Source organism: Plutella xylostella, chromosome 30 (assembly GCF_932276165.1).
Source record: "Plutella xylostella chromosome 30, ilPluXylo3.1, whole genome shotgun sequence".
Lineage (NCBI taxonomy): Eukaryota > Metazoa > Arthropoda > Insecta > Lepidoptera > Plutellidae > Plutella > Plutella xylostella.
The window spans coordinates 2024745-2048778 of NC_064010.1; the positions used below are offsets into that span (position 1 = coordinate 2024745).

Consider the following 24034-nt stretch of genomic DNA (forward strand, 5'->3'; position numbering starts at 1 on the left):
GACACAGTTACTTTCGCATCCTAACTAATATTATAAATGCGAAAGTAACTGTGTCTGTCTGTCTGTCTGTCTGTCTGTCTGTCTGTCTGTCTGTTACTCTTTCACGCCAAAACTACTGAACGGATTTGAATGAAATTTGGTATACATACGGTCTAGACCCTGGGAAAGAACATAGGCTACTTTTTATCCCGGAATTCCCACGGGAAAACTTTTTAAGGCGAAGCGAAGCGCGCGGGAACAGCTAGTTTATAATATTAGTTAGGATACTTACTATTTTTTTGGAACTAGCGTTAAGTAAGGCTCTATAAGTCTATAATGTAGAATGTATCTAATCTGATATATGTAATGTATCTAATCTGATATATGTAAAGTATCTAATATCTAGAATGTAGAAGTTTATTTTAATATACAAAATGCTTGGATTACCTATAAACATTTTCCATAGTCGCTTTTTAGAAAAAGGTTTTCGAAAATAAGATACCTATATTTTTTTCTATTGGCGACTTTAGTTTGCACATGTATATTCATAAGCTAGTATGTATCTAAAGCCCCCGAAAATATTATGAAACACCTACTGAAGCTTTTGTCATCTAAACCAAAATAGACACAAAAAAATGATCTAACTACATATATAAGTTACACAATATAACTTTACTGAAAACACACACAACATAAAATTCTTACATTAAAAAGTAAGAGTATAAGTACAATAGGCGACCTTATCGCTAAAAGTGATATGTAATGTTAGTTAAACCTAAATTGTACTCTATCCATTATAATCCGAAAGGTCTACACTCAGTTAGATGAATGTAGGCTGTAACGGTAGCACCTTCAACTGATAGGCACCGTTTAACTGTTTTGATTGGTACAACTGATTGCTGAGTAATGCGGGGTCCAAGTTCATAAGCGAGTTTTTTTTTTTTAAATACAGTCACGAACTTTGAAAAGTTCTACTTACAGAATGTCGTCACCAAATGACCCCAATTTTTAAAACATTTAATGAAACCTAAACATATTACAAACATAATTATTATTACTATCTAAATAATTCAAACTAAATAAAAAAGAAAATGGTGGCCGGATCGCCACCGCTTGAATTTATCAGTTGATCGAAATAATAATAATATCCATTTATTTCAGGCATCAATGACCCATAGTATACGTTTTTCGTTCCTAATATTCTGATGTGCTGATAAATGTACTTCAATATTATTTTTTTCATTTAGGGGTCTGCTGTTCCGGCAACCTCCAGTAGTGAACTAGTAGAAGAAGAAGGAGTAAGGTAAATTGTCACTGGAACTTTTTCATTATTTTCATCACTTATTGTATTACACTCACTTTTGTAAATAGCTAAGTAGGTACTCGTGTACGTGACTGAGGTCACTTAAAAGGGCCAGCTGAAAATCAGCGCTGTGGCCTTACTGTCCACAGCTCATGCTGAGCTGGTGCCGTTTCGACACTCCGGACAGCAACCCGTTGTGTTATTGTTTTATATTTTGCCTGTATTTTTGTTTTTGCCTCATGTTAATTTTTTATTATTATTTTTTTGGCCTTGTTATCTTGTATATGTATTTCTTTTCTTTAAGTCTGTATTTTTCTTTTTGTTGTTGTTGCTGTCTATGTGTCGAATAAATGTTTCTTTATCTTTATCTTTATCTTTATCTTTATCTTTATTACATTTATAAGAGGGATGAAAAATATGAGCAGGTGCCATTTTTTATATTACTCAAAAAAAACTTTTTTTTACTCCATTTTGTGTTGTTTCTGTGTGCGTGAAATAAATTTATTTTCCTTCTTTCTCTCTAAACTTGGACCAAACGCCTACAAACAGATTCTCACACTGCGAACACTAGAATTAGTCTAGGATTTATGAATATTACGTGTACCGCGACAATAAGGCTGAACTGTTATGGCCGATCGGTGGTTAAGATTGTCACTCTCACCACTTTGGTGCAGGAGATTCGATCTGACGCTTTTTACATAAGTACATACATACACAGTCGTAAAGCCTAGTCAGAGGCCTTCGGGCGGCTTGAAAACATCTGACAGTCGGGTTGCCCACTTACCCGACAACTCTCTCAGAACTATCTTGCTTGTGTTGGCGTCCACCAACCCGCACTTGGCCAGCGTGGTTGACTAGGCCTAAAACCCTTCCTTCATTGGAAGGAGACCCATGCCCCAGCAGTGGGGACGTGATGGGTTGTGATGATGTGATGACACATACATATTATGCTCACGACTGTAATCCGCGAAGGGGTAGACAGAGGCGACTCGCAAGCGAGACACCCGCTTTTCGCAATACATTTCAATTCACGTGATGGGTCGCGATCCGTATCGCCGTTTTTTAATGAGTAGGTACAATTCACTTACTGCCAGTTTCTATAACTCTATCTATCGATGACTGGTAGTTACTTTCATACGATTTTGACAGATTGTAACCTTTCATTGTGTCAAAATCGTATGAAAGTAACTACCAGTTATGGATAGATAGAGTTATAGAAACTGGCACTTAGTGTACAGTACACAACTAGAATCTACAGGATGTTGCAAATAGGGTATACTAAGCTGAAAGGAGGTGACTCAGGGGGTCACCCCCTTTCGGCTTCCTATACACTTTTTTAACACCCTGTATAAACACTATTCAGGGATAGGTACGATATTTGAACAGCCACTAGCTACAAAGTACACCATAGTAGGTTAAACATACAATATACACTCACGGGCAATGAAAAGGTTCCACTGAGAAAAGCACCACATTACTCCTAAGCGGAAAATTCTGGCTTAATGACGCCTTTTGCAAAATTGAAACACATTTAACAGAGCATCAGGATATTACGAACTAAAAACGGTAATAATTTGTAAGTGGAACGTTTTCATTGCCCGTGAGTGTATAAATAAATACACACGCACTCACACACACACGCACTCACGCCTTGTACTAATGTACTCCCTTGCGGGGTAGGCAGAGGTGCATTGCTGCACCCACTTTTCGCCAGAGTGTTATGTTAGTCCCAATGTAATAGGGGGCGGGCCTATGGCCATTTTACGGGCACATCCAAGACCCGAGAACAAATATCTGTGTTTAAACAAATATCTGCCCCAGCCGGGAATCGAACCCGGGACCATCGGCTCAGTAGTCACTAACCACTACGCCATTCGGTAGTCATAAATACTATCAAATTAATACTATCTATGGATAGGCACGATATTCAAGCAGCCACAAGCTACAAAGTAGACCACAGAAGGCTAGATTTACATGACTATTGAGTTGGTTTGATTAATAAATCAAACTTGCAACTCCCTCATGAGAGGCGAGCCGTCAACCACAAGACTAATGCGGCCGGTAAATATTAGTAGCGACGCACTGCAGTATGATATAGTGAGAAGAGCTTAGGCCGTCCGCACAGCGACGTTTGGGTTACCACCACTGACACATTAGCAATTCGGTATGTTAAGTATTGTTATGTTATTTTTTTTATCATTTCTTATTGAAGTATGTGGGAATTTGAGACACTAATTAGAAGATTTTAGATTTTAATGCTTTGGTAATTTTTTTTTATTTTTTTAAAGATCCGGTCCTTTTGTACAGCGTGACGTCACGTGTTACATTAAAAGAAATTTATTTTTAAAATAATGCATAATTACACCATAAAAGAGGTGTTCTGTGGTACTTTATTATGGTTCCCTGTCTGTTTGATACACTAACAGTGATAATAGCATTGTTAACTATTGCAATTTTAGAAGAGGAACAAATATTGAAACTATGACCTTGATGAGCGTCTTGAAGAACAAAGTATATTTATGTATTTGTTAATAAAATCGGAATCTTTCGCTATTTTTTTTTTTTTTATCAATGAAAGCATTTACTAGGAGGACAATATCTCGAAGTGGTTTTGGAATCAGCATCATTTAATTTTACTTAACATACCGAATTAACAATCCATAAGCAGTGTCGCTCGTCTGTCAAACAGCTTTCAGATCCATATAAGTTTCGTCAGATTTGAAAAGTGAGCCACGCCTTGGTGATGGTATAGTGGGGTTGGCGGTGGCGGCACAGACCGAAACTAATTATTGTATTTAAAAAACATTCAACCATGTTTAGCGGTTGTTTAGAACGGATTTTGACAATTTAGTCTTTGGCCATTTCTTCTCTTGATAGACAAAGCCTTTTCGATATGTATTAAATTGTTGTTCCTTTTTTAAGTTACTTCGATCAAAATATTTTTAGTTAATTTTAAATAAGAGGTCAGTTTAGCACATCTAGATATGTGATTCAGCACATCTAGATATGTGAACCCACCAACCCGCAGTGGACTAGCGTGATGGGAAATGGTCCAAGATTAGGAAGGCAGTTTAGACCTTGGGGATATGCACAAAGGTTCCATTCGAGAGAGCCAGGTGCACGTACTAACACCCCCACAGAGAATAGAATAGAATAGGTCATCTGGCTAAAGTGTCATTAGCTTTGTAAATACATATTTATCCAACATACACTGGTGTGTGCGGACGACCTAACCCATCTATATGCAACATCGGCAGTATTGGGGTTAGCGAAACTGGGCACTAGTGAGGGGCAGTTAGGTCGGTAATTGACTGTCGATGATTGATTCAGCCAAAGATTTATTGTAAACCTTTGATTTATTGTTGAGTGTACAATCGGCTGCGTAAATGTATGTGCAATTTTGTAAGTCGAAATACACACACAAATATAATATGAACGGTTTTAGAAGTTATATTTTATCAAAGTAGCGATCACTTTCAAAAGTGGTTAAGAATGGCCTAATGAGTCACCCCTCTTTTTGCAACACCCTGTATATGTATTTATGGAATCAATTGTACACGGACGGTTGTGGGTTGAGCTTCAATGTAGACTGATATAAATTAAGTTCAGTATTTTGTATTTTGGTTGGTGAGGAAATCAAAATTGATTTAGCTTATGTTATGATCAATTTTGACCACAAACTGCTATTACTCGTATTTATAGACGTTACTTACCTACTAAATAAGCTATTTATATCCTTAACACACAAGTCTTTTTTTACATCGTGTTGGTGACAAAAAGAGAGCTAGATAAGCATTTGTAATCGTGGCGAAAGGATGAATCAGTCAGAAGAGCGGCAGTCGCTGACTACCCTGGATACTGTACGCCTTCCAATGAGGCTCCAATGAGGCTCTTTTCATCCCTCTTAACGTACAAAAGTTGGAGGAAAAACATTTTTTATGATTATATTTTGATTTTAGTAAGTACTTAGCGTACTTACCTATTTAATTTATTTTTTACTAGCTGTTCCCGCGAGCTTCGCTTCGCCTTAGAAAGTTTTCCCGTGGGAATTCCGGGATAAAAAGTAGCCTATCTTCTTTCCCAGGGTCTAGACCGTATGTATACCAAATTTCATTCAAATCCGTTCAGTAGTTTTGGCGTGAAAGAGTAACAGACAGACAGACAGACAGACACAGTTACTTTCGCATTTATAAAATTAGTTAGGATTTACAGCTGATTTAATCATTATCTTTAAACGAAAAGCCTTAACCAAATATCCATAAAACACCAACCCACAAAATTAAAAAAAAACTATCGACATCGACAAAGTTACCGCCACTACCCCATCCCTAGCACATCATCTTCACATAGCGTCGCGAAGGCGCGGCGGGTCAAGTCAAGATGTGCTCACAGAGGAGAAACCTGTTGCTCTAACGACCCCGTACCGTCGCGGCCGTGTCTAGTGTGACACAACTTATACAGGGTGTTACAAAAAGGGTATACTAAGCCGAAACCTACATGTCCAGCATGTTATATCTAAGCCCGAAAATAAAATAAAAACAGTAAAAATTCACGTGGCCAACAAAGTTTCTATGGAAAATTAATTTATATATAGAAACTTTGTAGGTCTTGTGACGTTTACTAATACACTTTTTGCAACAACCTGTATACAGAAGTCGTATCAAAAATCGGTGGATTATATTGGTGGAGGTTTCTTAAAATCATAAATACGTCTCTCTAAAAAGTAATATTAGAAGTCTAGGTAAATGTACGCCTTAGGGCGAATTCGTCCAAACATCATCTTACACGAGAATAACTATACCGGAATAAAATTTATACGCGAGTAAATATCTAGGATAAGTACATTTGCATTCTACCAAGTTATACCATGATTAAATTGAATGAACGAGGAACGAAACTGTAATGCACCTAAAATAAAAATAGTTGCGTTTCAAAGCATGCAATAGAAATGACATGCCAACTTAGTTTGAATGGATTATAATAGTATGAATTTGTTTATGTTTTAATATTTTATTCGCTGTTGTTATTTTGAGAATTTGCCTATTAACTTACTTTTGTTTATGTTTTGACAGATGTGTTTATATGTCATTATGACGGTTTTCTAATCAGCTGATGTGCCGCCGCCATTACAAAATTACTCTCGGATAAGCTCGTTACACGGTAAATTTTGGCGGTATAACATTTTATTCTTGGGATAAGCTACTTATCTTGGTTTCGGGTTTGGTAGAATGCAAAATCGGCTTACTCGCGAGTAATTGCTAGTTTACTCGTGAGTAAAAAGTTACTCGACGTTGGTCGAATCCACCCTTATACGTTCATTTCATTTTGGTCAGTCAGCGACTGATGGATCCTAAGCTGACTTGATGTTGTATATTTTTTTTCGCCGAAGACTAGATATTACTAGATTAGATATACTACTTTATACACCCATGAGCAAAAAAATTGTACCACATACAAAATGCTGACACCAAATGGCCCCAATTTATACTATTTACTGATGCGCTGATAAATGTGCTTCTATATTGCAGATCGCGTAATAACGCTAGGCCTACCTTTTCCGTTTAGGAGTAATTTGGTGCTTTGTAGTATAAGGTGCTAAGGCATTACGATAACTTCACTGGCCTTAAAATCTGAGTTACCACAGTATTTCTTCACCGCTCATCTGAGTTGAGTGCCTAGATAAAGTACCAGTGTTAATAATCTAACACTAGGTCGTTAAAGCGACAGGTTTCTGTGCGACCTGCCGCGCCTTCGACTTGTAGAGATGAGCACTAGTGATGGCATCGTTACTTGTCGATAAAATAACTATCGCTAGCAGCTTGACATAGTTTTTTGAATTTTGAATTTTTGAACTGACGAACCGTCAATGTTTCAATGAATTGATAGGCTGTTTCAGATTGACAAGGTACAAAAGTGTATAGCTAATTATGAAGCTGACTGTACACCTTTGTGCGCAAATTATATATCTTTGTTTCAAAATCCTTCTGTGTAAAAAAAAACCTTTCTAAGACTTTAATTTACACTCTTCAGGCTACTGTGGGACGCCGTCCGTTCCGCTGGACCGACGAACATAGTAAAACACCAGAATTGACTGATTACAGGGTTTTAGTGTCACCGTAAAAACGATTGCGATACCAGTAACACCGTAACGTGCTTACTTGTGCATTTATTTTGTACAAGAATAACATATGTTTATAATAACAATGTGACAGGGCTACTCACCATAATATAACTAGGAACCACTACATCATCAGCTGGCCTTCACCGAGGCACAGCCCTCCCAAAATAGACAATCAAAGGATCATTTTGCAAAATTATAAGACGAAGTATTTGCGATGTTGCCCGGCACCGCAAACAGCTTCATATGCTTTCACAACACACACACACGCACTCACGCCTTGTACTAATGTACTCCCTTGCGGGGTAGGCAGAGGTGCATTGCTGCACCCACTTTTCGCCAGAGTGTTATGTTAGTCCCAATGTAATAGGGGGCGGGCCTATTGCCATTTTACGGGCACATCCAAGACCTGAGAACAAATATCTGTGTTTAAACAAATATCTGCCCCAGCCGGGAATCGAACCCGGGACCATCGGCTCAGTAGTCAGGGTCACTAACCACTACGCCATTCAGTCGTCGTCATATGCTTTCACATCCTTAGATTAACGATATGCGAACAAGATGGTGTGTCACAGTATACAAAATTCCGCATTTGGTTAACTTTCAAACCGTTTTAAATTCAACCTAATGACAACCATTGTATCAATGAATAAAGTCACAAATCTTCTAACCGAACTGATCTAAAATAAGAGCTCTGTGGTGGAAGTGGGCTGTTATTAGTCTCCATCTTGCTCGTACATTGTTAATCTAAGTTCACACCGCAAGGGACTATCCTAAGCCTCACTTCAGCGACTACTAAACCGTTTTCGGTCACTGAAAACTATATATTCCGCCACCCAATAATCTCTTACCCATTTAAGGAGTTAGCCACATTTAACCGGATAATACACGCAAGCCGTGGCATTATGGACATCTTTTAAATAAAACATGTTTGTGTAGAATTTTGTAAATAAATGTTTGCAATGAAAATTGGTTAGAAATCCGTTGAATGGTCATAATCCGTTTAGTGGTAGACCAGTTTATTGTGGTCCGTGGCGCCTAGATCCACTGTTTCGGGGAGAGCTAGGGTTGCCACTTGCAACCTGAACTACAATTTTGATTCATCATCAGCCAATAATCATCCACTGCTGGACATAGGCCTCTCCCAATGAGCACCTCAACACTCGGTCCTCGGCCTTGCTCATCCAACCACTACCGGCTACCCGCCTAAGGTCGTCAGTCCAGCGGGCAGGAGTTGCAACTGTTTGATTAAATTCAGCTATTTTGAACATGTCGAATTTTATCCGTGAACCGAAGGCAGGTAGATGTCCGGCATCCTTATGTGCTGAAACTACAATTGTAATCATAACATCGTATTCCATCGCCTCCTTAGAATATGTTGCTGTAGAATTTAGGTCTTCACAGCCACCTATGTACCTATGTTACAATAAAACTCCCAAATGGCAAAACCGTTTTTTTTCGTTTGTTAACTTGACTGTTCTTAGCCATATTTTATCAAAATCGGCTTCATCGTTCCTAACTTATGCGGTTTTTACCGTTTAAAAGCTATGAGACTTTTAGGGTCGCTTTTACCAAAGGCTAAACGCATTTAAAATTGTATTTAAATCAAATTTTAAATACATTTTGCACTCACTGACAGACGTTTGACAGGCTACTAAATACGTTTAGCGTTTGGTGAAATTCCACCTTAGTGTTGTATGTCGGAATTTTTCATCGTTTGTTAGTTTATGTGTTTTCTACCGTCTTGTGGCAACCCTAGCCAGCTCACGTCTGATTGGCCGCCCGCAGGCTATATACGGAACCCTTCAGCGCGTGGCGCCATCCGACGCCATTTTCCCCTTTTTTGTCCAGTTTCGAAAACGTTTAGTTAAAAAAAACGTTCATTAGCGATCGATAAGTAGACTATTTACAACTAATGATTGTTTTTTCTTGCAACCGACTAATTAGATTGAAGTATCAATGTTGTTTTAAGTGTGTTGTTTAGTTGCGGCGTGTGTTGTGGCGAAAGATCGTTAAATTAAGTAAATACAACAACAAAAAACACTGTATTAATGTAAGGGGTGATTTTTCTATCTATGTATTTGTGTAGATATATCAGCTGTCCGACACCCATAACACAGGTTCTGCCTAGCTTGGGGTCGGATGGCCGTGTGTGAGATGTCCCCACATATTTATTTATTTATATTATTTATGTGACATACGAGCAGATTCGGGCTTCTCTCAGCATTGGTATGACAGCCATTCAAACCATTTTACATGAAGAACTGGGTGTCAAGAAGTTAGTTTCGCGCTGGGTGCCCCACCGTTTGACCGAGGAACAAAAGTCGGCTCGTGTTAATTGGTGTCGATCTGCTCTGCAACGGTTCAATGGAGGCAGTTCAAATGCTGTCTACAATATCGTCTTTGGTGATGAATCGTGGATTTATTCATATGAGCCCGAAAGAAAACATTAATCGGCAGTTTGGGTCTTCGAAGGTGAGGTCAAGCCAACAAAAGTTATTCGCTCACGCAGCGTGTCGAAAAAAATGGTCGCTTCGTTTGTATCGAAAACTGGCCATGTGGCTACGATTCCATTACAAGAACAAAGGACGGTTACTGCTGATTGGTACACAACAGTTTGTTTGCCGGAAGTCGTAAGAGAACTTCATAAAACTAACCCGAATCGTCGTATAATCCTTCACCACGATAATGCAAGCTCTCATACCGCTCGCAAAACAAGGACGTTTTTAAATATGGAAAACGTGGAGTTGATGGACCATCCTCCGTATAGCCTTGATCTGAGCCCCAATGATTATTTTACATTCCCAAGAATTAAAGATATGCTACGTGGTCAACGGTTTAGCGGCCCAGAAGAGGCGGTCGAAGCTTACAAATCAGCTGTTTTGACAGTATCCACTTCAGACTGGAATTACTGTTTCAATGATTGGTTTAATCGAATGAAAAAGTGCATTGAATGTCACGGAGACTACTTTGAAAAACAATAAAAGTAAATAATATTATGATATCTTTGTACTTTTTTCTATTCCCGATCATTTCGGTATCGCCTAGATAGAGATGAATTTAGATGATGCGAGTAGAATGCAAATTATTCCCCAGATATTTTTTATAATCACGATATTGAAATAAAGTGTATATTTTCAGTCGAAAGTAAAATATTATCTTCAGAGCGAGTCGGTGACAAAACTAGTGCAAGACTAGACATGTATACCATCGCTCTTACGGTGAAGGAAAACATCGTGAGGAAACCTGCATATCTAGATCTAGCACATCTAGATATGTGAACCCACCAACCCGCAGTGGACCAGCGTGGTGTGGAAAACAGAGAATAGAATAGAATAGAATAGTGCAAGACTTAGAATTGGCACCGAGATGAAAGGATTATCATTTCTGACTACAGGGTGTCCGTAAACTTATGGATTAAACGAGAGGACTTATATGGACGCATAAATAAGGAACAGATGATACGTCACGTTAATAATAATTATCCCCGATTTTTTTGTTTTTTATAGGCAAATATGTATTACACTACTACTACGCTACGGTCCGAATCACTGATAATTTCCCCCCCTGTATACCTTCAACTATATATTGTGTATGTATGTAATATGTATCACTTGAACACTTAATCGCGGGACAATCGACTGTTGATTAAACGTTCAGATTTTGTGAATTTAGTATCTGAGATTAAAAACAGACTTTACTTAAATATAGCTGTTCCCGCGCGCTTCACTTCGCCTTAAAAAGTTTTCCCGTGGGAATTCCGGGATAAAAAGTAGCCTATGTTCTTTCCCAGGGTCTAGACCGTATGTATACCAAATTTCATTCAAATCCGTTCAGTAGTTTTTGCGTGAAAGAGTGACAGACAGACAGACAGACAGACACAGTTACTTTCGCATTTATAATATTAGTTAGGATACATGTATCAGAAAGAAAGAAAAGAAAGAAAGAAAACGTTTATTCAGTGCACTGCAAACACACACCAAATACAAACAAAAAAAAAAGTTAAAAGTACACAAAAAATAAAAATAAAAACAAGGTAGGTACAGTACAAGGTCCTGAAAACGGAAGTGGATCCTAACTTTTAATTACAATGATAAAGACTTTTCAGTTGGACTGTACAGCTACAAAGGAAACAAAAACAAAACATAGGTGTGTGTTGCCAAGCACCGAAACGGACGGCGGCTCAGCTTATGCGGTGATAGGGGTTTATACCTACTACCGCGCTGATTTTCAGCCGCTTCCCCTGTGATGCCACTGACCTAATAAATACATTAAGTATATTTATTATATGTGTGTGTACCTATGCATGTTCTGATAGTGAGCGTACACCACAGCTGCCATTGTGAACCCGAGGTTTGCAGGTACATTCCAGTTCAAACCGGTTCGTGATTTCAGTTCCCTGTCCCCGGGCACGCGGCTTTCAGGTACAGATCACGCGACGCTGCCGCGCTGCACACTCACTACTACGTGCTAAATTACAGATTGAATAAAGTATGAAATACGCTGTGAAAAATGTGAAATGTTAAACTTTAATAAATTATAAGTAATGAGAAGTTATGTGTATGAGGTAAGTAGTCATATATTTCATAATAAATACTTACATGTTATTTAAATATTTACCTTCATGGAATTTATTTAGACACGGTGGTTTTATTCTTTTTTGACCTTGTGTACATTTATTCCAGAATGTATGCTGCGAACATAACGAACCACTACTATGTAGTAGGTAATTACACAAACATGGAGGGATGTTGTTTGAAAATTCTGTCTGCACGTCGCGAATAACACTGTTGTAAGTAGATACACCTACTTTAACTGTATATCATCACAACCTATCACTTCCCCATTGCTGGGGCACGGTTCTCCTTCCAATGAAGGAAGGGTTTAAGCCTAGTCAACCTAGTATCACTTGAACACTTAATCGCGGGAAAATCGACTGTTGATGAAACGTTCAGAATTTGTGAATTTAGTATCTGAGATTAAAAACAGACTTTAGTTAAATATAATATATACATGTAGGAGTAGGAACATAGAGTACCTAATAGATTATAGAATTATTATTGGTTATGGTGTTCCTTTTATAAACTGTCTCTTGTAAATATGGCGTCTAGCACGAAAGATTGTTGTCTGTTTCTTGGGTGTAAATTAATTAAATAAAGATTGTTTAAGTGCATCGGCGGCTTTTATTTTCATCCCACAACTTTTGGGGGAAAGTTGTGGGATGAAAATAAAAGCCGCTATGTTCCTATGTCGCTATGTTCCTACTCCTACAACCCGGCCATCCTGCAGATAGTCTGCCCTCAGACTATTACAAAGATCGAAAATTGAACAACATAAAAATCTTTACTAACTACATTCTTAAGACAATATAACAACTCTATAATGTAAACTTCAGAACAAACAAATATACATAACATTACAACACCGAAACTAACGCAAACAACAACTTCTTTGAAAATAAAAATGTGCCCCAGACTAAAATACAACTTCAATAAAAATATACTCATTCTTCGTCATTCATTCATCGTCATCATCATCACACAAATAAAAACTAATAAAAATCATCGCTTCATGTATTCAACGAAGTATGTGATAATCTTTGTCCATCGCTTCTTTCATCATCTTTGCTGAGAAAGTACCATTCTCGTGTACCCTCCTCTCTATCTCCATAACTCTTGAAACCATCATTTTCTTCTTGTTCCCTTCGTAAAGTATTTTATTCTCCATCAAACCATCTTGAAATCGTCTTTCTACATATCTTTTTTGGCCATCTTTCTTCTTCACAAGATTAGCAAACTCGCCTGAAAAATGCTCCTTTTTAACTACCTTTTCAACTTTTTCTTCCACCTTTGTCTCACATACCTCTTCAACTTTATGTTCAACAATCTTTTCCTCCTTAATACTCTCCAGCTCTATTGGTACCTCTTTGCTACTTTTCTCCTTTTTATTCTGTAAAACTTGCTTATTATTTACAACTTCCGTCTGACGTTGACATTTCTCGTATTCGTTCTTTATCGCTGTCACTTCTGTTTCCTCCGAATAATCATTACTCCGTTTGTTGGCCTCGTCCATCCTGACTTCGTACTCGAACATACTCGAGTGCTGTTTTACCGACACCACCAACTTGTCTCCGCATCCGCTGCTCTGTTGCTGTTCAGGGTCCTGCTTTACCGACACGTCGTCTATCGGTCGTTCGCCTCCTGTGCAGCTGTACCATCTAGCCGGGCTTTCTCTTCTCGTTCGCGCACTCATCTCCATCTTTCTTTTCATATATTCGTAGATCTTTAGTTTCTCCTTCAGATCTGGATAGGTCGTGACACCATATAGCATGACCTTGTGTATCACGCAGTCTTCGATACCATCAACTATATATTGTATTGCTACATAGTCCTCGAATCCACCGCGCTTCCCCAGCTCCTTCATCACCAGCATGTACTCATAACAGCTCTCATCACGCTTCTTCTTACGGTTTGTCATGAGCTCGTGGATCACCTTCGGGTTGGCATCGTAGGGAAACTCCTCCAGCAGAGCCCGCTGCAGTTCTTCAAAGGTCTTGAATGTATTCTCCGTGCGGAGCCACAGACCTGCCACACCAGTCAGTGCCCGTCGCGCCATCAGCAGCTTTTGTGAAGGTGACCAGCCGAACACCTCCGCGTTGTCGCTGATCTCCTCCAGCCACCTTGCCGCCGGGTATGTCGGGTCTGCTCCCGAGAACCGTGGGATTGTCGCTGGCGCCATCATCATGTCGTCTTAGTAATAAATTTTTCACCCTTTTCTTTTCACCTTCACCGTATTTACATCATTATCACCTTCTATTTTTTCACCTCAATTTAATTCACTATTATTAAATTTTAATTTTCACCATATTTTCGCTTTAGTGAGCGCCGCCATCTTTTCCGTGTGTGAAATCCTTGGAAATCCTTCACCAACACGGACCCGTATTTACAACGTTATTTACACCTTTATGTACATCTTCAGCACCTTTGGCTTATTTCCATCCCGGACGAGCCCCCAAAAGTTGTGGGATGAAAATAAAAGCCGCCGATGCACTTAAACAATCTTTATTTAATTAATTTACACCCAAGAAACAGACAACAATCTTTCGTGCTAGACGCCATATTTACAAGAGACAGTTTATAAAAGGAACACCATAACCAATAATAATTCTATAATCTATTAGGTACTCTATGTTCCTACTCCTACATACACACACCTTTATATTTAACTAAAGTCCACGCTTGGTGAAAGGGAGCGTATCTATGCACTGTCGTGATGTCTTGTCGCTCGCCACTTAATATCGAGCTGGTTAAAGTTAGCCCATTAGTTATTCTTAAGTGCAAGTTAACCTCTGGTGGAAACCAGAGATGCCATAAGTCGCAGTACTCATTTATATATATATTAAAACAGGGTAAAAAACGTATAGTAGACTCGAATGGCATTTATGAAAAACATTTGTTTATAGATTTCGTCAGCCAACAAGATGCACCATACATAACAGGCCTCTCCCATTGTGGTTTTTAAAAAGAGAGGTGTTATAAGTTTAACGTCCCTGTGTATCTGCTTGTTTTAGCATGCAAACGGCTGAACGGCGTTCTGAGATCGTCGATTTTGCGGACAGAAGGGCGTCCCAAGCTACGCTTGTCTGTCTGTTGTAATCAATCGAGAACTCTTTTACCCCAATAATATATTTTTCTGATCCAGAGAAAACCTGGGCATACTTCTTTACATAAATAGCTAGTCACTTATTCACATTCCTTTTGATCTGATGCAAATTCCGGGATTATCCCAAAATAAACCCAATGTTGAGAGCCACTGGTGTAGCCGTATCGCCTTGTAGTAGGCCACTGGGCGCTGCGAACATGGCTCGCGAATTAGAACACCCTGTGTATATGTATGTAAAGTCAGTAAAAGTAGCGGTGGGGTTTGTATAACGACTTTTGATACTGACGGTACCGGCCCTTCTAACTTTTAATTTTTTTTTTCCTTTTTGTTCCACGGTTTAGGGTGCCGTCAGAAGCACGGAAGCGCCCAGAAACATCCACTTGAAATCGGTCACCCATCCAGTGAGGGAACGTGCCATGTGTTGCTTAACTTCAGTGATCAGTTGATACATATGACAAATATTACTTCTCAATGTGCATAATTATCGATATGTGTATGTTATGTTATCCCAAAATTTATGTCGATTCTAAAGCCAGAAAATTTGATTTTAGCTATGCCAAACACAAAATTTTGCTTGTAGGAAATGAGATTAACAGAAACATTCATACAAATAATTTAAGGTTTAGACAGTACTAAAATTAATATAATTTAATTTGTGCCTTCAGAATCGATATCATTGATAGGAGTATTTTTCATAATCAATATTAAGACGACACATTTCACACTGGACCTAGGTATGCAAGCTCATCAGGATGTCCCAAGGTCGTCGAGATGACGCGGATGCGAAGCTCAACAGCTCGCAGCCACTTGTGGCGGATGTGCTGCACATACCACCCTGTATACAGTTGCAGACAGGGAAATAAGGACACTGCAGTTGTATGAAGGAACTTTATACTGAGGTGGTATAAATATTAATGGCCTACGCACACTGGGACGACATTTATTTTATTGTTTATTTTGTAAATTGCAATAAAATAAAGCCGTGACATTGAAAGGTATTTTTCAATGCCATGCTGCTTTTTAAATTCCCTTACCATGCCGTCCTCTCTGCGATAGGCCATAAGACGACACAATTGACCTCGAATATCGAAGCCAACCTGCAATTTTCACAATTTCAGAGTTGGCCCATAATTTTATATTTTATTTGTTTATTTTTTGAAAAACAAACAGCATGCTTAGTATACATAATGTAACTTATCAAATGAATAGTACATGGGTTCCCCTCATCTGGCCTAATCTTTATTTCCCAAAACTCGTTTCGCATAACTCGTAAGGTCTAAACTTTTTTGGTCGAATCTTCACTTTGTGATGACACAAGACTTATGTGGCATAAGGCTCGATTCGTCTAAAGGTCTTTAGGCACAATCTTGAAACACCTAAGTCTCGTTTTCTCAAATTTATGTTCGTCTATACCTATGTATAATCTTGATTCTCCTAATGTTATCTTAATAAATAAGTATATTAATTAGTTATGTTTTAAATGTACAAATTGTGGTATTTTTCTCCTACATCCCGAAAATCACGATATTGTATGATCAAAAAATCGAAAGTTAAAGACCAATATAATTATTACAAACCCCATGAGATCGAAACCTAAAAATAGGTGCGACGACGAGCAAATCGAGGAGAAGCATTTTAGGTTCCACATGTTCATAAAAACCAGTTTTCCAAACAGCGGAAACAATACAAGGCACCAGTTTGCGCTATGTATGTAGACGCTCCGTTAAAGTTAAAGACAAACGAAAATTATTACTTTGTATAAAGTTATGCCATAACATTATTAGGCTATTCAAGATTTGGACATACCATTATCATGCTAAACAAGATTATGCGAAATAACTTTTCACGAAACGAGATTTATATCAAACGGTTTTCGGCGAAACGAGACTTTGACCAAACGTTACTATGCAATACGAGATTAGGCTAATAAATCTTAGGCCTAAAAAGGTAGAACCATAGTACATAGATCAGTAAAGTTACTCAATAATCAGTCGGATACATTCATCCCACCCTGAGTAGCCATAGATAATCTGTCAATGTGGCTTCAGGTAGATTTTTAAATTTGCCGCCGTTTTAGAAAGAAAGAAAAATAATTTATGCAAGTTGCCACCATACGGAAAGAAACACTTAATATTAATACCAAACATAATTATTTATATAAAAAATAGTTTCGGCAAAAGGTGCCCTGCTCAGCATGTGCTGCTTTTATTTGGACATCTTTCGCTGGCCAAGCTATGTCCATAATATCAGAAAATATCTCAGGTGCACCTATTTCTGGGCACGCCACTGCACACACTAGTTCCTTGTGTAGTCGGTAGCAACACAATTATTCCATTGATTTACGAGCATTGTTAGCTGCGAGTAATCCTTATAAATTTATTCATATCGGTTCGACATAAAAGCTTGGTTAGAAGTTAATTGCTTGTTAAGCTACTTTAATCCTCTATATTGAGACGGAGAGGTGTTATAAATTTATATATCGTGTGTATCTGTCAGTGGCTTGGTAGTTTCAAAACAGGTAGCCGCAATAGAGATCGTGTAATTTGAGTATAAGGCATTCTTAGGCTACCGGTCCACCAGATAGGATCTTATCATCATCATCACGACACATCACGTCCCCACTGCTGGGGCACGGGTCTCCTTCCAATGAAGAAAGGGTTGAGGCCTAGTCCACCACGCTGGCCAAGTGCGGGTTGGTGGACCCCAACACAAGCAAGCTTGTGCTGAGAGAGTTGTCGGGTAAGTGGGCATTCGACTTATGATTAACCGACTTCAAGCAGATTGGTAGACTTGTGTTGTGGCTGATAATTCGGTAACTGGATCGTCTACTGCTGGACATTGGCTTACAGACATAATACATATATGACACTAGATGCCACAAATGCACTCATTTCTATGAAAACCGCGCGTACCAAAATTTGTACAGGAATATTCAGCTGGACAGAACTTAAATGTACCTGCCAAAAGTTGTATATTTTACAACATTTTGACACGTGCAAGTATTCTTGGGCCTCTATTGTCATATATGTCTGTGGATAGGACTCTTTCCACTAGACACGGAAATCCCTAGAACCGCCCAATCAGATACTACAATTCCAATTCTGCTAATTGATTCAAACAAACCGGCAGCTTCACAATAGAAACCTAGATCGTATTATGAATGTCACCAGAATCTTCCCCCTTTAACAAACAAAAAGCCTTAATTCGGTAACAATAAGGGTGATATTGCAGTGGTACGAAGTAAGGCTTCGTGAGTTACGATCGTGAAGTCAATTTAAATATAGACCGTATTCGTGAATCATGGTGGATACCCATCTGTAATGGTTATGCATAGAGGTGGTACCTTCTGGTACATTTGCTCCTGCGGGGCAATTCTGATGAATGAAAGATGCATGCGATGAGCAATGAGTACGATTGTAGTATTGGTGGCACCAAAAATTGGCAATCTTTGATTCTTAACTTAACTTATCTGTTAATTATCCATATACCAAAAATCCAATACACCAAACCCAGTGCGGGTTGGTGGACCCCAAAACAAGCAAGCTTGTGCTGAGCGTAGGGCCTGATGAAGATGGTGATGAAATCACAAGAACTCATTATGCTATGTATTGTTTTAAAGTTTTAAAATATCAACACTCTCCACAGTAAGTAAGTACTTCCTTCGGAGCACATAGAAAATTAAATATAATATATTATGTTATCCTTTAAATATAGTGTTTTATTTTATTTTACTTTTGGTGACTAGACCTCCACTCGCTGGTTCAGGCAGAATTACTAGCGCTGTATACATTTTTGTACAGGACATGCTGAGTCAGAGCCGTTTTACTGACACAATACACACCACAAATTATTGTTATTACTATCTTCATCTTCTATAACTGTAGGTACCTATTGATGTTGCTTTGTATTCGTGATGTGTATTTTCTGAGTAAATAAAGGATGCGTGTATGATGAGTAGTACTGACCTGCACACCGCAGGCGGCGTCGCTTCACGCTGAGGTCCACGGGCTCCACCTGCACTGGCGGGCCGCACGCCTGCGGACAAGAGAGGAGGATTTCATTATTCGCTATTGCACAATTTAAAACACTAATTAATGTAGAATCAGGTGGACTTAGTGCTAAAAGCATTTCATGCCTGTCAACCTGCAGGATGTACCTACAAAGAGCGAACGGTACGGGTGTGCAAATAAGAACAAAATTGCTCAAAAAATGTGATTGTAAAATGCTAATAATAACCTTGATTGAATGACACAAGGTATAAAAGGTGAAATTAAATGATTTCATCTGCAATGGGCTTCGTTCAGAAGCCAAAAAACTTGAGAATATAGCTATTGCGAATCGTTACTTGTAGAATAAAATGTGAGGGAACTCCTAAATTTTATTTAGGTATAAGTTATACTTATTGTATTATATTTATTTAGTGTATGTACTGTATGTACTTTTAGGACACCGTTATACGGTATAACGGTGTCCTAAAAGATTACATATCTGGGAAGAGGGGTGAAAAGAGTCACCAGAAAACTTGGAAAACAATACCCTTTAAATATTTTTAAAATACATATATATGTATGTATATACATACATAAAATATATATACTACTTAAACAGTACATACACTAAATAAATAAATAAAACAACATATAAATATCTAATTTAAAGACATTTTCTATTTCTGTATGTTAATTTAACTTGTACTTTAATCCGAAAGCATGTTAAACAATGCGTCACGCACGCTGAACGATGTAGCCACAGCGTAATTGTTTAAAATGATGAGCCCTTTCTTAGCTTACATTACTCATAGTAATAAGGACGCCATTTGTACCGTCCATGTTGTGCATATTCTATTGTAATTTCTGAGTGCAATAAAGAATTATTTATTTATTTATTTATTTAATACTTTATTGCACAAATATGAGATATAAGTGTACAAAAGGTGGACTTAATGCTAAAAGCATTTTCTACCAGCCAACCTACAGGAGGTACAAGTAAAAAGGTGCAAAAAAATATATGAAAGCAGGAAAAACTAAAAAGTCACTTGATAATTAACTTAAAAGAAATACATAAAATATACATAATACAAGAAATGATAAATATAAATTATATTATTTACACACGAATACTTCATAAATCCTAACTAATATTATAAATGCGAAAGTAACTGTGTCTGTCTGTCTGTCTGTCTGTTACTCTTTCACGCCAAAACTACTGAACGGATTTGAATGAAATTTGGTATACATATGGTATAGACCCTGGGAAAGAACATAGGCTACTTTTTATCCCGGAATTCCCACGGGAAAACTTTTTAAGGCGAAGCGAAGCGCGCGGGAACAGCTAGTATTTCATAAATATAATATATATTATCTATCTATCTACCCTAATTGGAACACCCTGTATCGTTGAGTTGTAAACATGATCGTGCATTCAGCCTTGGCTAGACCAGCCCTAGCCATAGAAAGTGGAGCGAACACATTGTTAGCTAGACTTAAAATACGATATAGTAAAACGTACACGGTATATCACACCGCTAATGCATTTGTCAGTGGTGCTCAAACTTAAGACAGTATTGCAAAGAGATTATTTTTAACTTTCGATGGAAAAAAGGGGGGTTATAAGTTTAACGCGTATGTGTGTGTATCTATCTGTAGTAGCGTAGCCTCCAAGCGGCTGAACCGATTTTCAGATTGTTTTTTAGGGTCGTAGGTAAGGTTACCTCGAGTGTTCTTAGCCATATTTTGTTAAAATCGGCTTAGTCGTTCATGTATGCGACATTTAGTGTTTAGTTGAATCTAATTACAACTATTGTACCAATAAATACAGTAGCTCAACGGTATAAGGATATTAGGTATAGGTTAAGTGTTATTTGACGAGACATAATGAGACATTTCTTTTGCACTGACACACCATCTAGCTCGTATTAAAAAATCTTTCTACACAAAAGTTTGAGAACCTCAGACGGCGAGCGGACGGAAAAAATTAAATCATTTAACTTGTTATACAAAAACACAACAGTTTCGCACACAATGATCGATATCATCAACCGGGGCGGGCGAGCGTGCGATGTGTTATTGATTTATTGATTAACAAGCCCCTTGACAAGCAGAATTGAATACAGGATGTTCCAAAAAAAATTTTAAAGAAATAAATATTTGGAAGAAAAAGTCGTTGCAATTTTTTTTGTTCGGAATGACTAAGTCGGCTTTCAGCGTACTATGCAACAGCCTGTATATAAAAAAATAAGGAAAATTTGTATCCGGGTGGAACAATAGTTGTGACTGTGATACGTCACTCAGCCACAGCCACAGAATAATAACTAGTCACTAGTGCAACCAAATGACAATGGGCAGATTGGGACCACCCTCCAATAGCAGTAAGATGAACTGACGAGTATCGGAAATTATAAGTCATATATCTCTGAACGGACAACTGTGACAACAAAGCTGTCATAGCAAAAGTTATTCCTATTGACAAGACCTATCCAACGATGTTAGTCTTATTGCTATTGGAGGGTGGTCCCAGCTCCCATATATTTTTGCCCATCCTCTTTTGGCGGATTACATTTTCATTTACACAACACCCTGTATAATGCCGATACCAGTAATTGTGCTGGATGAGTAAGTACCTGCCTAGAGTAATTAGCAACATTGCTATATTACCTCATATTTGATTACAATTGTAACTTAACATAAACACTGTAGGATTCCAATGAATGGGGGTGCAAAGACGCCATCCCGAGTGGCATCAGACACATCCTAACTAATATTTTAAATGCGAAAGTAACTGTGTCTGTCTGTTACTCTTTCACGCCAAAACTACTGAACGGATTTGAATGAAATTTGGTATACATATGGTCTAGACCCTGAGAAAGAACATAGGCTACTTTTATCCCGGAATACCCACGGGAAAACTTTTTAAGGCGAAGCGAAGCTCGCGGGAACAGCTAGTAATGTATATTTTTTATGTACTGACTGTTAACGAATGATGCTAAACCTGAAAGAAACATTACTCTACCACCATACTACCTATTTTCCTGTACCTCCTGCGGGTTGACTGGCAGAAAATGCTTTTAGGATTAAGTCCACCCTTTGTAACTTCATTTCTTAATATTTGTACAAGAAAGAGTTGAATAAATCCTTACTAATATTATAAATGTGAAAGTACCTGTGTCTGTCTGTCTGTTACTCTTTCACGCCAAAACTTCTGAACGGATTTGAATGAAATTTAGTATACATAACGGTCTAGACCCTGGGAAAGAACATAGGCTACTTTTTATCCCGGAATTCCCACGGGAAAACTTTTTAAGGCGAAGCGAAGCGCGCGGGAACAGCTAGTAAAGAAATAAATTTCACAAAGGCTCTGTCAGTAAGGAGAATAATCTGTATCGGTAATATTCTTCAACTCATCTATCTGTACTACTGACTCTCAGCCTCAAACTATTGGTACTGGCGGATACATATCTCCGTTGTCAACAGTACATTAAAGGTAAGCGTCCACCTAATAAATAATTTTATTTATTTATTTATTTATACTTTATTGCACAATTTACAATCGTAATAATGTACAATTAGGTGGACTTAATGCTAAAAGCATTTTCTGCCAGTCAACCTGCAGGAGGTACAAGGATCAAAAAGTACGGGTGTGCAAAAAAGAAAAAAAAAAAAAAGAAAAAAAGAAGATCAAAACATAACATAATTCTATAATAATAATATGTGGGCATCTCACACACGGCCATCCGACCCCAAGCTAGGCAGCAGAGCCTGTGTTATGGGTATCGGACAGCTGATATATCTACACAAATAGATACATATTAAATATAAATATCAAAACCCAAGACCCGAGTACAAATGTCTGTCTTTTAAACAAATATCTGCCCCAGCCGGGAATCGAACCCGGGACCTTCGGCATAGCAGTCAGGGTCACTAACCACTACGCCATTCGACCGTCAAATGTATGGAGTAACGGCTTTGCCAATGCCGATGAAGTGGACGCACTTGAGGGAATTTCTATCCAAAGAATACCGAATGCGATGCGTCCGTTGCGTGCCGAAAGTTGGACGCTTACCTTAAGGCCTAGTTTCACCATAGTCTGTTAGATTAGATCATTAACACCCCTGTTACATTGTAAGTGTCATCAAAAATAAAATTTCCACATTGGATTTTTGACAGATGCGTCAAAAGTCAACAACTTATCCCTTGTTATAATGTAACAGGGGTGTTAATAATCTAACAGAGTGTGGTGAAACAAGGCATTAGTCTATTAGGTGGGCAGGCGGGTTGTGATCACTGGAGTCCACTAATAAACTAGTTTTTGCCTTACAGCCTCGCGCCATAGGCGTGGCAGCACTCGCTAGTTAGATGTCGGGGTATTCTGGACTGGACTAGCGTTGAACGTGCGGTTATAAAGCCATTTGACGATGGGATGATACAGATAGTTAAAACTAAAAACTGACAGTTCGTCTTATGAAACCGGGAGCTATATCTCGTTTCAGCTAAGATGATTCCTAATCTAAGACAGATCCTAATTTTCCGAATCACGCACAAATACTATTGCGAATTTAGTTGAATTTATTACATTTGATTGGATACGACTCACACCATAGACAAAATCTACTGAGCTTCATGATGGGAATTGGGATATCTCTAAAACCGTAAAACTCAAAATGTCTCCATAACATCACAGGAATCCTCATAGCTGAAACAACGTATACCTAGTATTTTTCAACGACACGCAAATAAGAAGTTGTCAAAAGAAACATTACAAGTCATATCATATAACTTATATATACTTATATGTAATATTATAGGTATGTATAAAAATGTATAGAATTCTAGAATAAGGCCTATGTCCCGTAGTGGCCAGATAAGTGCATGGCTAGACTGTACTCGCCATATTGACAACGGTATTACTAAGTAACTTGATTATTATTATGTAATTAGTGATTTAATAAGGAAATTCTTGTAGGCTTATCCATCAAC

The 24034-nt window shown here is 38.2% G+C and overlaps 1 protein-coding gene and 1 long non-coding RNA gene across 2 annotated transcripts in view; one reads left to right on the plus strand and one right to left on the minus strand.

Annotated features, from left to right (window-relative positions):
• LOC105392388 (Krueppel-like factor 8) overlaps positions 1 to 24034 on the minus strand; it is a 65734-nt gene that overhangs the window by 13393 nt on the left and 28307 nt on the right. The window contains exon 5 of the mRNA XM_038121677.2: positions 19028 to 19097. Within this exon, the coding sequence (XP_037977605.2) occupies positions 19028 to 19097 (70 nt within the window). The remainder of the gene's footprint in view (positions 1 to 19027; positions 19098 to 24034) is intronic.
• Positions 11343 to 12196, plus strand: LOC125491074. The gene is made up of 2 exons (XR_007268104.1): positions 11343 to 11967; positions 12086 to 12196. It is a non-coding gene; the product is annotated as an uncharacterized LOC125491074 (long non-coding RNA).